General features: G+C 36.7%; 1 protein-coding gene across 3 annotated transcripts in view; it reads left to right on the top strand.

The window, feature by feature from the left end:
• The window catches only part of SLC12A2 (solute carrier family 12 member 2), a 66,626-nt gene extending 53,980 nt beyond the window's left edge, over positions 1–12,646 (top strand). For all 3 annotated transcript variants that reach the window (XM_026056968.1, XM_026056967.1, XM_026056966.1), the window contains 9 exons: positions 228–307; positions 1,462–1,602; positions 2,362–2,409; positions 4,074–4,196; positions 4,376–4,487; positions 5,013–5,099; positions 7,380–7,515; positions 8,701–8,768; positions 9,695–12,646. In XM_026056968.1, the coding sequence (XP_025912753.1) occupies positions 228–307; positions 1,462–1,602; positions 2,362–2,409; positions 4,074–4,196; positions 4,376–4,487; positions 5,013–5,099; positions 7,380–7,515; positions 8,701–8,768; positions 9,695–9,830 (931 nt within the window). In that variant the 3' untranslated portion in view covers positions 9,831–12,646. The remainder of the gene's footprint in view (positions 1–227; positions 308–1,461; positions 1,603–2,361; positions 2,410–4,073; positions 4,197–4,375; positions 4,488–5,012; positions 5,100–7,379; positions 7,516–8,700; positions 8,769–9,694) is intronic.
• The last annotated feature ends 2,214 nt before the right edge of the window (positions 12,647–14,860 follow it).

The raw sequence follows: 14,860 nt of genomic DNA, 5'->3' as shown, positions 1-14,860 counted from the left end.
TATCTTTTTTATATGTTGCTTTTCATGATATGGCGTTCAGTTCACTGGTGCAATTGATGATTTGGAACTGCAACTGAAATTGTAATACAAATTTATGATTTGGGAGTTTAAATAGCAATATTAAATCTCTAAAATTTGTTGAAAGAGGGTGTGTAAAGTAGGTTCTTGGGGAAAGAAAAGTTTATAAAAGGTTATAACACTGTTTTGTTTTTGTTCCTTTTGCATAGTGATGCCTTTGACATTCAGTATGGTGTAGTTGTCATCCGCCTAAAGGAGGGCTTGGATATTTCTCACCTTCAGGGACCAGGTAAGATTTATTTTGTTTCCTCTGGGGAACAGCTGTTCTAATTTCCTTTTAATACCATTTTCTGAAGATGTTAAAGGAAGATATCTATAATAAGAATAAATCATGTTCAACAACATGATACAATATATACAACTGTCTTTATTTGTATGTTGTATGTAGTTGCTTCCCAAAGATTTACTGTTTACTGCCACAAATATAAGAGGCTAGCAAATTGATATGAAGTACTTAGGATCCCATTCCAGAAACTAAGAAAATTCATGTAGTAAAAGTTGCATGGTCCAAGAAAACTGGGTCTTTTTTGTTGTTTTTTCCTCCTTTCTCCAGACTGCCACCACTTAGACATGACATTCACTAAGGCAGTCTGCCTTAAGTTTGGAAAGGTATCTTCAATGTAGAAGACTTGGTTAAACTTTGTAGGTAGTGGTCTTGAGCTGACTAGTATAACTTCTGTTGATTCTCAAGCAGAATAACGAAGGAAACCCCTGAGCTTTGTTGGCAACTGTGTACTGAAATTGATAGTGTCTAATTTGTCCATAGCCCGCTCCATGCGATGTGGCTGCAAAGAGGAAGAGTACTCGTGACACGTAACACATCCTGTGCAGGTGGTACCCTCCAGAAAGAGGGGAGGTTTTTTCCTTTTCTGGACGCATATGAGCATGTTAGGATTTGGAGGGAGGCAGAGAACTTGTTACTGTGTGCAAAAAGGCAAAGGAGTATGAGAAGCAGCAAGGAGTGACCCTGCAGTGTGAACAGGGGAATGCTGACAAGACCAGGAAATCATGACTCAAAGGTGTCAGAGAGACTTATTAGTATCTGCTGGGGGTGGTGTTGAGTTTACTTCAACCCAGGCAGCTGGGATGCCTAAAAACCTGGGAAGGAAGTAGCAGGAAACTGAAGATATTTTCAGAGGAGGCATCTCTTTGTACTTCAAAGTAAATTTTTTGTTCTTTCCTTGTTCCTTCTCACCTGTTTCAAGTGTTTTGGTTTTTCCATAGCAAGGTGGTTGTCATAGAGTTTAGCCAACTGTGAACAGTCCCGGTTATAATCACACATATAATCACATAATCACATCACCTCTGCCTGATACCATTTGGGACAAATAAGTGGTTTATAATGTGGGGTTGTTTTTTATTTTTGTTTTTTCTTCCTTGAAGAAGAGTTACTGTCATCTCAAGAAAAATCTCCATGTTCCAAGGATGTCATAGTAAAAGTGGATTATAGCAAAAAGGCTGACACAGGCACTTTGACAGCTTTTGCTCCATCATCCAGTGAAAAAACTCATGCTCTGCATAAAGGTAACTTTCTAGTTAGCAATGAAATTTTAATTCTCATTATTTCTCTCTTTTCTTCCCTTTTCATGGGGGTAATACTTAAGGGGTGTGTGGGTGTGGGTGTCCGGGAAACACAGAAACCTCTCAGGCTTTCCTAGCCACTGATGTCTAATCACTTAAATATTTTATTTTAGAACACACCAGTGTATATAAAATAAGTCTTTAAGATCCAAGCTCCTAAATAAAACAGTTTGTGGACTACAAACCACATGGGATATTTTTGGGTTTTTTAAAATAGTTAATGAGATTGGGTGACACTCAAAATTGTTTAAGAATCAGGCCACAAAGCTATATATTAAAAGTCTGATTTTTAAGGCTGCTAAGTGTAGGAAGGATATTTTCCTCTCAGATTAGTTTATTATATATATATTAAAAGACAAAAATAATTCAGGAAACTTTGACATTACAGTAACTGACTTTACTGTTCTTTTTGAAGAACAAGCCTACAGTGACTTTATAGTTAAGTGAGAAATGTGGTTTCCTCCCTATCCCTGCTCCCTCCCCCCAACTCCCTGAAGTTCAAATCATTCTCAGGACATGGTAGACTGTGTTTGTGTGCTTTTTCATATGAAATAGCATTTCATTCTACACCTTTGTTTTCCAAGTTTTCTGGGTTTTCTTGCTTTTTGTTTGTTTTTTTCTTTTAATATACACAAATTGTGTTTTCATTAACATCACAAAAGAAATTAACCTTTTTATTTTGTATCTTTAAACATTTTCCAGAGGAGGACGAGGATGGAAAGACTCCAACACAGCCACTGTTGAAAAAAGGCAGGCATTTTCCATCTTTTTGTGTTAAATCATTCACATTGTTAATTTTGGTTTTCCTTTCATGCCCCTCCCTCCTGCCCTCCCTCCCTCTCTCCCTCTCTCCCCCTCTCTCTGCATATGTAAATATATATATATACACATATGAGAAAGAGTGAGAGGAAATATCAACCATACAATGTTAGTTTGTTTCTCTGTATTTGAGTTGAAATACAATTCATTTTCAGGGATTAGGCTGTGGTAAAATGAAAGTTTATGCAAGTTTCCAGAGCAAGTTGTTGCTCAGAAAAGATTGCACATGGGTCTAAAATATGAATGCTGGATTTTTTTTTTGAACTTTGTTCTTTATAAGTGACATCTGAAATATATTCAGGAGCTTGCTTAGTTCTCTGGGTCTCAGATATCTTACTGGGTCATTATTTGATTTAGGAGTAAGGGAAGGATTCTCCAGCATTGTACTCCCAAGTGCTGCCTTAGTCTATTCAGTGTATCTACAGCCATAGTTGTTGTTGCAGTATTTGGGACTGTTCAGTAGCTTGCAAAGCAAGAGATGATATAGCCAATCAGTGAGATTAACATCTGAAATAATGAAAACTGTTTATTTGAATAATTACTTCACAGAGATGAATTAAGCAGTTCTGGTTTTATTTCAGACTTTTATGAGAGTTAAGTGATACGTTTGCCTCGTTGTCAACTTTCCTGACATTTTCTTCGTAACTTTAACAGCTAGAAGCTATTATGGTTTCATAATGAAAACGGAGATTATGAAGTACAAGATAGCAGTTTGGAAGAAATCCCAGTATGCAGTAAACTAGTATGCTTATTTAAATCAGTCACAGATGTACTGTAAACTTTAAAAATTCCTCATAGAATAAGGACCAAGATGGATATCAAACTCCTGCCTCTTGTTCAAATTTAGATTTGAGCTAAGGGAAAGGAGTTAGGATCTTTTTGCATAGTTTTAAACATATTTGCAAATATTAATCTCATTGAAACTGCCATTGTAATCTTGTTCTGATAAGTATCTCTGCAGTAGATGTAATAATTGTCTTGACAAAACAGTCTATATTGTGGTTCAGAACCTTGCACATGCAAAACATTACTTCCGGCAAAAGGTAGAAGTCCAACAGTTAGAACTAGCTTTTCTTTTGACCACATGCTTAAAGAAAAAATGGATTTAAGAAATGAAGAACAGTGCTTCAGAGGGGATTGTTATTTATAAACGTCGTCTTGCTTGGTTAAAGTAACAGAAAATTAGAGTGTACATGTGTTTTAAGGGAAGTAAGATCTTTGTCATATGCAAGAGGTAGTAACAGCACATGATCTAATGCTCTGAAGTATGTATGTGATATTAGTTTATACAGTCATTTGTCTGGACAACTTAAGATCTTGCAAATGATTTATTTAACGAGTCTCTGCTAAATGACTTGGAGTTCTAAATCTTTAAGTGCTGAACATGTGAGTTTGCAAAGTCCCTAAATATTGCTTAGTGTATATTCATTCAATCAAAATTAGTCTTGGGGGGGAAAAAAAAGTTAGGTTTTTTTTTTACTTAAACTTACAGATATCACAAAATATTGATATTAAGATGTTGCATTTGAATTTTGGGTTTATTAAGCAAAAATTTTTTAAAATAAACTGCTTTTTTTTGTTTGTTTGTTTTGCAGACTTGAAGAGCACATCTTCTCCTTTAAACTTGGCTGACCAAAGACTTCTTGATGCCAGTACCCAGTTTCAGAAGAAACAAGGCAAAAGCAATATTGATGTCTGGTGGCTCTTTGATGATGGGGGTAATGTGTTTTATACTTTAACAAGTTTTTTAAAAAAATTTTTTTTGAAATGATTTTTAATTAGTTGTTAATAGATATCTTTCAGTCAATTCATATATATATTACAAATTTATAGTATTAAACTTTCTTAGAAGTTGCTGTGTATTTTGATACGTTCCTAAACTCTCGTCAAAATGCAGGTTTGACGCTATTGATTCCTTACCTCCTTACAACCAAGAAAAAGTGGAAAGATTGTAAGATCAGAGTGTTCATTGGTGGAAAAATAAACAGGATTGATCATGACAGAAGAGCGTAAGTTTACCTCTCAAAAATTCATTTAAGCTCAATTTAAATGAAACTTAGTGCACCATAGATGACTTTCTCTTACTGCTAGCTTTCTTTCAATTGTTGAGCAGGGGTTTGACCATATTCTATTCCTCCTTCCCCCAGAATAGTTCCGTTGCCCCCAGATTGTGCTGGATGAGATGATTCCTCAAGTTACACTAATTCTTCTGTAGTATTGTCTAACACAAGCATTTTCTTTGTTCTTCAGATATATTCTGAGTTTGGCTTTAAGGGAGGGTTTTTCTCTTACTTTAATCTTTTAAATATGTTTTTCCCCAAAGCATCTTGTTGATTCATAGCAGTATGCCAGGTTTATATAACCTAGTACTACACAAAGAGGTCCCCCCTGCCTTCTCTCTGTCTATCACACTTATGTTGCTTTTTTCTTTTCTTTCTTTCAAACTAGTGTTTTAGTACCAAGTTCCTGTCTATTTACCCTGTGAAATAATTAGAAATACAATTACTGTATAAAGGCTTATTTTACTGATACAGGATGGCTACTTTGCTCAGTAAATTTCGGATAGACTTCTCAGACATCATGGTCCTTGGAGATATTAATACTAAGCCAAAGAAAGAAAAGTAAGTCTCATAAAATACTGTTTGTTAGTTGAATTCTTGATGTCTATCATAAATTTAGAATATTTCTTTCTTTCCTACATAAAAATTTTGATAGAGTAGACCCCATAACATAAAGTGTTTCAGAAAAATGCAGGAAATGAACTAAGCAGTAATCCTATTTCCAATAATCTAGAATTTTGTATTTTTCTTTTTTTAATCTCTAGCCTTTAGTCTTTAATGTTAGATTCAGAAAAATCCAATTTGTGTGGTGTCATATCCTGTAAACAAAGGAGGATTACTCACAAAAGTTTAAATGGTCTTAATCTTGCTTGTATGTTTAGTTTAAGGTAATGAAGCTCAGTCCTTAAATAGCCTTCATGCGTGCCCCTCCCCCATGTGTGTATATACATATGTGTGTGTATGTATATACGCACACACGCGCGCACACACACACATATATATTTTATAAATTATATATATCTTTGGCTTTTAAGTTGTGACTTTTAAACTGCAGGGGAATGATCGTACATGTGATACTCTGATTTTCAACAAAATATGAACTGTAGATGGCTTCCAGTACAAATACCTTTTTAGTAGTAGAACGTGTCTATAAAACATAAAAATATCAAGGGATGGTCAAGCTAAGGTTGATCTCTTCCCTTCAAGTTTTCTTTAGTAGGTTGAAGTTGCATATACTTCCAGACAGATTTTTTTTTAAATATATATATCTGAATAATTTAAGTTACCTGTCAGTTGAGTCATGCAAATTAGGAAATAACTGTTCACAACTTTCACAGCTTGCTATATAAATGCTAATATGCATTCTTTTATACCCTGATTTTTAAATACTTGTTCTTGAATTTATAGAGTACATCAGGTAACTAAAATGGTAGGGTACTTCTGGCACTCTGGTGCTTTTTGGATAGCTTTTGCCCCCAAGATGGGGGCCTGCTATTGTAAAATGTGTAAACTTATTTGTAGTGCTTGTCTGTGCATAAAAAGTTGAGATTGTAGAATTACATGGAATTATTTTTATTCTTTATACAGCACAGCAACTGTTAAAAAATAATAGAATATTGTTGGTATTTCTTTTTGTTCTGCCAGAAAACAACAGCAGATCATTTTAATTTTTTTCCTTTTGATGAAGGTGAAGTCAGTCTATCAACTACCTTTAGTGAACACCACTGTCACTAAGGTTAAGGGTAGAAGAAATTGATATTCTTTATATTGTGCGGGGGTTTCCAAAAGGGGAACATCTCAGTTTGAAAATGGATAGGGGGGAGTGTTTAACAGTATGGATGTAACACATTGCACATGCTGATATTACAATGGTATTATTTATTATTATTATTATTATTATTATTATTTACCTTTCACAGTGTTTAATTGGGAAACCATAAAAGATGGGCAATACTTTTTTTTTTTCTTTATAAAGCCATTCAGATAGCATCAAAATTAATAATTTCATTGGACATAAGGCATACATTTCAGGCTTTTTTTTTGTAACCTCTCACACGTCTCATGTGTTAGAGAAATTCCACGACAAGTTGTCTTTCCTAATCTATGGCAGTCTTTATTTTCTGTTCAGAAATCATGTGGGTAGAGAAAGGGTGAGAGTGATTGTTCCTTCTAATACAAACGAATGACTCCTTCGTGTTCTAAGGTTTTCTTTTGTAGTCCTTGCTCTAATATCCAAGTAATTTCAGAATACATTTCATATTCTAAAGAATGCAACAGGAGGACTGTAGACAACATAGCTCTGGTTATCTGGATTTGAACACAGTTCTTAGACTGTACTTGAAAGATTAAAAGGAAAACAAAAATATCAAAGCCAAAATCCTAATGGCACTAATGAGAGACCTGAGCTGTGGTTTTTTTTTTTTTTTTTTTTGAAGTGACATATTAAACTCCTCCTTTGAACTTAACTCAGAATAAGTCATTGTTATGTTACCACATGCCTTGTAAGATAGTACTGTTCAATTTTCAAGCAACTGTAGGATAAAAACCCTTGCAGAAGTTAATTTTTTTTAAAACAGGCTAAAACTTTGTTTAGTTGTGTAATGAACAGTGAAAGCTTCTATAGTTGTCCCTAACTGATTATAACATCTATCCTTAACTTCTGTATGTGCCTATGCAAATAGTTGATTTGATATTCTGTGTGCAAAAAGGAGTGAAAATTTTTCAGTTCATCTTATTTTTACATAGTAGTAAAACTTACTTTACTGTAGCATGAAAGTCATTGCTGATGTACAAGCTAGTATCAAATCTGTTTTAACATGGCTGTTCACTTAATCCTTTCAGTATTGCAGCTTTCGAAGAAATGATAGAGCCATTCCGACTTCATGAAGAAGATAAAGAACAAGAAGCTGCAGATAAAATGAAGGAGGATGAACCTTGGAGGATAACAGATAACGAACTCGAGCTTTACAAAACAAAGGTTCCATTTTCTTTAAACTGCTGTGTTAAATGTTGTCAAATGCACCACACACCCCTCAGCCTCCTACTGGTATTTGTGGATGTGGTATCAATGAGCTGACTCTTGTTACTATCTCTTCCATAGTTATGTTTATGAATAGCTGGTGGAAAGCACCATCTAAAACCATTTAAGTAGTTCACTGGAGAAAAATAATAATGTAATAAGTTTATACTATCTACAACATAAGTTCTATGAATGTGGCCCTAAATTGCTTTCGTACAGTTTTAGTCAGTTGTTTAGTGGTTCTTGTGCATGTAAGAGTCCAAACTACCTTCTTGCACTTTGTTATTAAAAAAAATATATATATATATATAGGCACAGATTGACTAGAAGCTGATGACAAGATATCTACATATTATTAAGAGGTACAAAGGGAAGGAAGACTTTATAGTTAATGAGCTAGTTAATAGTCTTGCTATTCCTGATGTCCACAAACACCCCCAAAATTCTTTTTCAGTGAGATAACTACAGTGATTCATTCTTTTGTCTGCTGATAGCTTATTTGTTTCTGCAGACGCTAGCCAGCGGAGCTTAAAGACTTCAGCTGCTCTGAGAACAGTACTATAAGAAATGGTTAATTCCAAACGTTTGCTGAAACAAGCACTAAAGTTGACCTGAAAGAGAAAATTGAAAATGACTGTATGAATACAATCTTAAGAAGTCATCAGTAGTAGGATGTGGAGAACTGCTTAAGATGCTAAGAAAGGACAGAGTAGTATRAAAAGGAGGTCCATTATGGAGAGAGGCTTGGCAGATGAAGGTGGGGCTTCACTTCTGTCACAGGTGCTCACTACTAGCTTACAGGCAATAGTTAACCTTTGGGAGTGTTTAGGGGACTCTTGCTTCCAGCAACTATGGAGGAGGATATCATTAATAGAGGGACTATCTTAAATTTTGGTTTAGCTTTTGTAGTACTTGGTTTATTTGCACATCTTAAGCTTACCACTTTTTTTTCCTCAAGGCCTTGGAACCCTAGATATCTCAGAAAAATGAGCAAGTTATCAAACTGAGGGGGAAATGCATGCTTTCTATTAATGACACATACCAATTGATCGTAACTGTTCTTTATGTTTCTTGAATAAATGAACTTTTTTAGTGTTTATATAAATAAAAAAATCTTCCTAACAAGTTTCATTTTAATTGCAGACTTATCGCCAGATTAGGCTAAATGAGTTGCTTAAAGAACATTCAAGTACAGCAAATATAATTGTTATGTAAGTAAAGGATTTTTATGGTTACCCTAATTGATACAGTATTGTAACTTGAACTGTAAATATATGTAAATACAGGTTAGCAAAAAGATGCTGCCTTGGCAATAAAGCATAGATATACTGAAGCAAGCTTCTTTTCTGGAAGTAATTTATTAGCAATACAGAGCTACTACACCAATGCATACAGAATGGCTGTGTGGTTTCATGCTTCTGATACGTTACTTCAGATGATTAACTCTACATCTGCAATGCAGCTTGGGCTTCTCGCGTTTCCTCAACTCTTGCATGCCAACTATTCCCTTCTCTTTCAAGTCCTTCCTTTCAACTCTGCATTTTCTAGGAAATGTCTCTAGATAAAGTTACCTTTGATCAACATGGTTATCTGTGGATGCATTTCCATGGAATTACTTTTTCTGTAAAGAAGCAGAATGCAGATTGCAAGTTCCTTACTGCTTTTCTTCAGGAGCCTGTTTCAGAGCTCCATGGAGTAGTACAGCAAATGAGGTTTGAGCAATGCAAGTAAACTTAGTTTTCCAAAAGACAGCAATACCACATGTTTTGGAAGGATTGTGGGAAGGGTAATTAGACCGCAACAACCTAGCACCATAAGTAAAAGTTGTATTTTAAGGACTTGAAGAGTCTTAAAAGAAACTTGCTCCAACTGAGAAGAATTCTCCATGAAGCTTCCTGAATATAAAACAGTGATAAGAGACCAAAAGTCAGGTGTAAATAGATGCAAGGCCTGTGGTGCTTGAGATATGAACTCTTTAACTCATTAATTGACTTCTGAGGTAAAAAGTAAAAAAAGGACAAGAAATTGGACATAATATCCACCTCTTTGCGGAATCATATTTACATCTCTGTATGGTATAACCTCTACCAGGTTTTTTTAATTGTTTTTTTTTTTTCTTTACTCTTGTGAATTATAGGAGTTTGCCAGTTGCACGAAAAGGTGCGGTTTCTAGTGCACTATACATGGCCTGGTTAGAAGCTCTGTCTAAAGATCTGCCACCAATTCTCCTTGTTCGTGGGAACCATCAGAGTGTTCTTACCTTCTATTCCTAAGAGTACTGCAAGTGGGACAGCTATGATGAAATGGTACTTCAGTGCCCAGAGGAGAGTGACTGAGATGCTCTATAGATTATTAACATCACAAAGGCAAAAAGTGACTCTTCTTCCACTATTTCACCGACTTGAAAGCACACAAGGAAAGTCACTGTATTTATAAAGTTGTGACATCTTCAGTTTTATTCTAAATCTTCTGTAATTTAATCTTGCTTAATGGGGGAGGATTCCTTGTTAGACTGAAGAACAAGACAAGCTTTTTCTTTGCTATTTGAATAGCAGCAATAAAAGTGTTTTATTTTTGATCAATGAAAGGATTATAGATTTATAAAAGCCTTTTAGCCTTGAGGTGCCTTCTGAAATTAACCAAATCTCATCCATACATCCTATTTTGTAAATTTATATAGAATGTCAAAATCTGCCTTCGACTAAGAGTTTAGATCAGACTTCCTTTAGTTTCTAGTCTCTTCCATATTACAATAAAAATGAATGCTGCTTTTCAGTCTTCCATTGAGCTATTAGTTCTTAGTACTGTATGTTTTCTATTGTTCAGAATGTTTTTTTTAATATCTGTTAGATTTAAAATAAAGGTGAGGATTGGGGCAGGTCAGCTGGAGTAAGACAAATTCCTGATGTTATTGTCAAGACTGTGTACTACTAAATTTTGTAATAGTTAAAATAAAACTAATTGTACTAGCTGAGAGGATCCTTTTCTGAAATTTGACATTGTGTATTTCTTTGGCATTAGTGTGAGATACACAGCTAACATTAGCTGCCTTGGTGAAGGTGTGTCAGTCTTTGCTCTGTAGCTCTAACAAGAAACTGAATTAATGTTATAGGCCGAGGCCATTTTTCTCATTTAAAAACAGTAAGAAAACAAAGAGACCTGTCCTAGCTCTTGGCCTTTTACATTTTGGTATCACTTGCAATTTATTTTGAAACAAAACTCAAGTTAAGGCTTGAATGAGGAAAATATGGTCAATGTGCTGCCATCTAACAGAAAACAGTAAACACTATGTGGAATCTTGCTAGGCCATCCAATATTAAATACAAAAGCTAAAGTTCTCTTGCATTTTTCAACGGATAGTTAAAAGGACCACTAGTTACTAGGGGAGATGTTTTTAGGTCAATTCATTCAGTTGTCAGCAAATACACTTAGTCTTATGAAATAATACTCAGGTTTGATCATCTTGCAATTTAACTTTATCCCATACATCCTACTTTATACATTTTCTATGTTTAATAAAGAAACCGCCAATTTTATGTGCCCTTTCATTGTATGTTTTGACTAATACATAATTTGTTCTGCTATGAACACCTACACAAGAAATTTCACTTGAGCTTATATACAAAGGTTAATGTGAACTATTTTTAAAATTCCTATATATTTTGGATAGAAAGGATTGCCTAAAAACATTTCACAAGCTTTTGATATTAGTATTGGACCTGTTACTGGCTCAGTTTACCAATGCTTCAGTGACTTTCATTTAAGGATGCACGGAAAATGTGTATTTTTATGCTAAATACAAGATCAAATTGAAATGTAATAATTCCTTTTGAAGGGCAAACCAGTTAGTTTTTGTGTCACAAGATAGAGCTGTAAGTTGTTATGATACAAGATAAAAATGTTCTACATAGTGCAGTATACACTGTGGTCAGGTTATCGGTAAACTGCAAAATAATCTGTTTTTTTGTTTTTGCTGCTGGTTTCTATCAATTGGATTTGAATCTATTGAATCATTTCACTTTTAGAAAAGAGAAACAAACCATCAGGTTTTGCTGCTAAGTGTGAGGTAACTGATGCCAGCATGGACCCACCTTGTTATGATAAACATTGTGATAAGACAGTTTGCAGTAAAAGCGCTGTTTCTTTCTGGGTGTGTGTGTGGGGGGAATCAAACTTACTGTTGTGTCTATTACAGGTTTTGCAGTGGCTGTTGGGGGCGTAAGAATGTCACATTGTGAATATGGAATCATTGCCATTTTTCTTGTTTTGTGGGTTACTTTTTTCTTTTTTTTAACAGATGGACAGTAAGGCATGGACTTAATGCTGCTATCTTAAAAATGTGCACAGGTACACTTATTTAAAAGGGTTTTTTTTGCCCATTCAGGAAACCATTGCTTGTGATCTGTAACACAGAAACCAAATGAAGTGTGTGTATACATGCATATATGTGTATAAAATTATATAAAATATATCTAAATATGCATATGGGGATGGGGAGGGTAATGTCTGTGAAATAATGTAGGATGCTTTTCACATATGCACTCTGAGAAGTCCACTAACGCTAGACACAAGGTCAAGTTTCAAGATTATTTGTTACACTAAAACTTCAATGGTTAATGGTAATTGTTAGCAACAGATGTCAGTTAGTGGCAGTCACTCCAAGTTCTGCTTTGATTTTGATGCCAAATATAGTTATGTTCCAATCATTGTTAATGACTTGAAAAATGAAATATCACTGACACATGGCAATTCATAACTTCTTTAGATTAGGTTTCTTTGTATGGGTTTAGAAAAACAGCAATAGCTGAAGAAATAAATTATTTATTTGTTTGTTCACTTATGTTTGTACTTAGGTTTCCTTTTACATACATTCTTTTTATATGCTTTCCTGACATATTTAAAAATAACTGAAAATAATTTAAAGATTTGAGCGTTAGTGGGTAATGATCCACTGGGTTTGAAGATGTAATATTTGATACTGTTCTGTAACTGTCACACACAGGTGCTTTTCTAATGTTTTAACGTAACTATTGCAGTTACTACTTTGTACCGAGGGTCACTGCAATAAAAGGAAGTGAATTCAATACAACTGTCTTGTCAAAAAAAGCCTTTTTTATTGGTGGGAGAGGGGGAATCGCATTCATAAATTAACTGATTAATGCTGGAAATAGTTCCCAATATGTGAATCTGTATGTTGCATGCATCTGGTGTTGTTTACCTTTATTGTGGAATTTTACGATGACTGCTACTAAAAAAAGCCATTCAGGTGACTGGTATGAGACGAGTGTTTTGCTCTCAAGAGGAATGCCTGCCATTACTGAGTTAGGAATAGTGTTGGTTGCCTAAGAAAAGGAAGGCTTGTTTTGCTGTCTCCCCAGAATTTCTCATGATTTACTAGAGGATACCCACATTTCCCTATTTTCTTATGTGGCATCAAAGTCACTAGGTAAGGCCAATTTGACCTTTCTTTCATTATCATACATTAAACTTTGATTAAAAAAAAAGTTGAAGAATGTAAGTTTAAAAAAAAAAATAATTAGAAATGGTATTTTTTTTCATTCCTCATATAAAATCATACTTGGAACCACTGGAGAGCTTCCTAACCTCATCAATTTTGGTGTTTCCTAATATGGCTGGATGAGAGAATTTTTGTTTGAAAACTAATCCCTGAAAAATCCATGTACATAACTTATTAAATACTTCTTGAATAAGTGTGTCCATGCATTTAAACTTAGGTCTTGAGAAAGGGAGGTTTGGAGGCCAACTGAAAAGCAGCACCTGTTAAAAGAGCACTGCAAATTTCTTTGGGTCTTGCCTGTTTTTAGTATGTAAAGGCATGGGAGTAAGTATATAATGTTTTTTCTAGATCCTTTTATTTGCTGGAAAACCTGTTGATATCAATAATCATACAGTATGTATTTACAAGTAAGTGACGGCTTTTCACTTGCACTCTTCCAAGCTAAACACCAAAGCTGAATGAAGATTGTTCTTGTTATGTGGCTACCACATCAAACACCAGGAAGGATCCAGGTTCTGGGAGCACTTCGTGTTGTACAGTTATCTGTTTTGCTTCATTTGTGTGTTTTGTTTTGTTTTTAAACAGGACAGCAGGACTCCCTTCACCTTGGTGAATGTTCTTCTTGCCATCAGTCTAGTTCTGCTCCTTCTCATATAACCTCTACTGGATCTTGTAAGTCTTGCCTCTTAAGTTGACTGAGGCTGAAGCCTGAATTTGGGGGGGGGGGGGGAGAAAACAGACTGATGGAAATCATCACTTTAACTTTCGGACTAGAAAACTTCCAAGGTTCAGGCAGCAGTACGCACGTCCGAAAAACAGGAGCAGGAAAACCTGTTCTCTTGAACCAAAATGAGCTTTCCATGGTCTGAGCACCATCTCCTGGTCGCAGAAAAAACTGTGCTATCCTCCAGGCAGTACACATTGAAAGCGCTGGGCAGTAGGTGTAACTAGAAGCCATCTCGGTGAACTCACAGTGACTGCTCACGGGCGTTGATAAATTCATAACTGAGAGCTGAAAAAGGAGCTTGGAAACTGTTTCTTGACTAATCTCGTATCTCAGGCTACTCATTCAGGGCCGAGGATGGAAAGCTACCATCACACAGCCTGCAACGTACTGTCTGCAACTGCTATAGGCGTGAGGTTTACAGCAGGGCAAGCTGAAGTCAAGCCACATCAAGGAGGGGGAAAAAAAAATCGTCTAAAAGTGCCAGCTGGCTGGTGACTTTGATTATTTTTTTTAACCCCCGCGCCCCAGGAGCCCCAGCTCCCGCCGCTCACGACCGTTAGGCAGGCGCACCTCACCGCGCCACGTGCAGCTCATTAACACCCCTACGCCGGGCACCGCCCCTCGTGGCAGCTCCACGCTCCTATTGGCTGCAAGCGTCTCCCCTCGCCCTGTTATTGGCTGCTGCGGGGGAGGGGGTCACTTGCTCTGTCGCGCCCCGCAGCCGTTAAACCGTTGGCCTGGGCCAGGCGKGGGCGAGGCAGACAGAAGGATGGCGGCTCCCGAGCTGGCGGTGGTGCCCACGCTCTTAGGCCTACCGTATTCCTGGGGCTGGCGCCGGTGGGTGGCTCGAGGCACCTGCTCTCCCCCGGAGAGGCCTGGGCCCGCTGGGGTGGGGGCACGGACGGGGCGCGGAGCGGAGTCCACCCCGTGCTGCGCCTTGGGGCGGCGCGGCGGGACTGGGGCTGGGGCAGCGGCAGCTTCGCGGCGCTCCCGGCGGTGGCGCGGGGAGCAGCTGCCGTTGCTGCGTGGCGGTGCTGACCTCAGGCCTTGGTGCTCGC

This window comes from Apteryx rowi, unplaced genomic scaffold (genome assembly GCF_003343035.1).
Source record: "Apteryx rowi isolate R43461 unplaced genomic scaffold, aptRow1 scaffold_135, whole genome shotgun sequence".
Classification (NCBI taxonomy): domain Eukaryota; kingdom Metazoa; phylum Chordata; class Aves; order Apterygiformes; family Apterygidae; genus Apteryx; species Apteryx rowi.
This window is presented reverse-complemented; position numbering and strand designations above follow the sequence as displayed.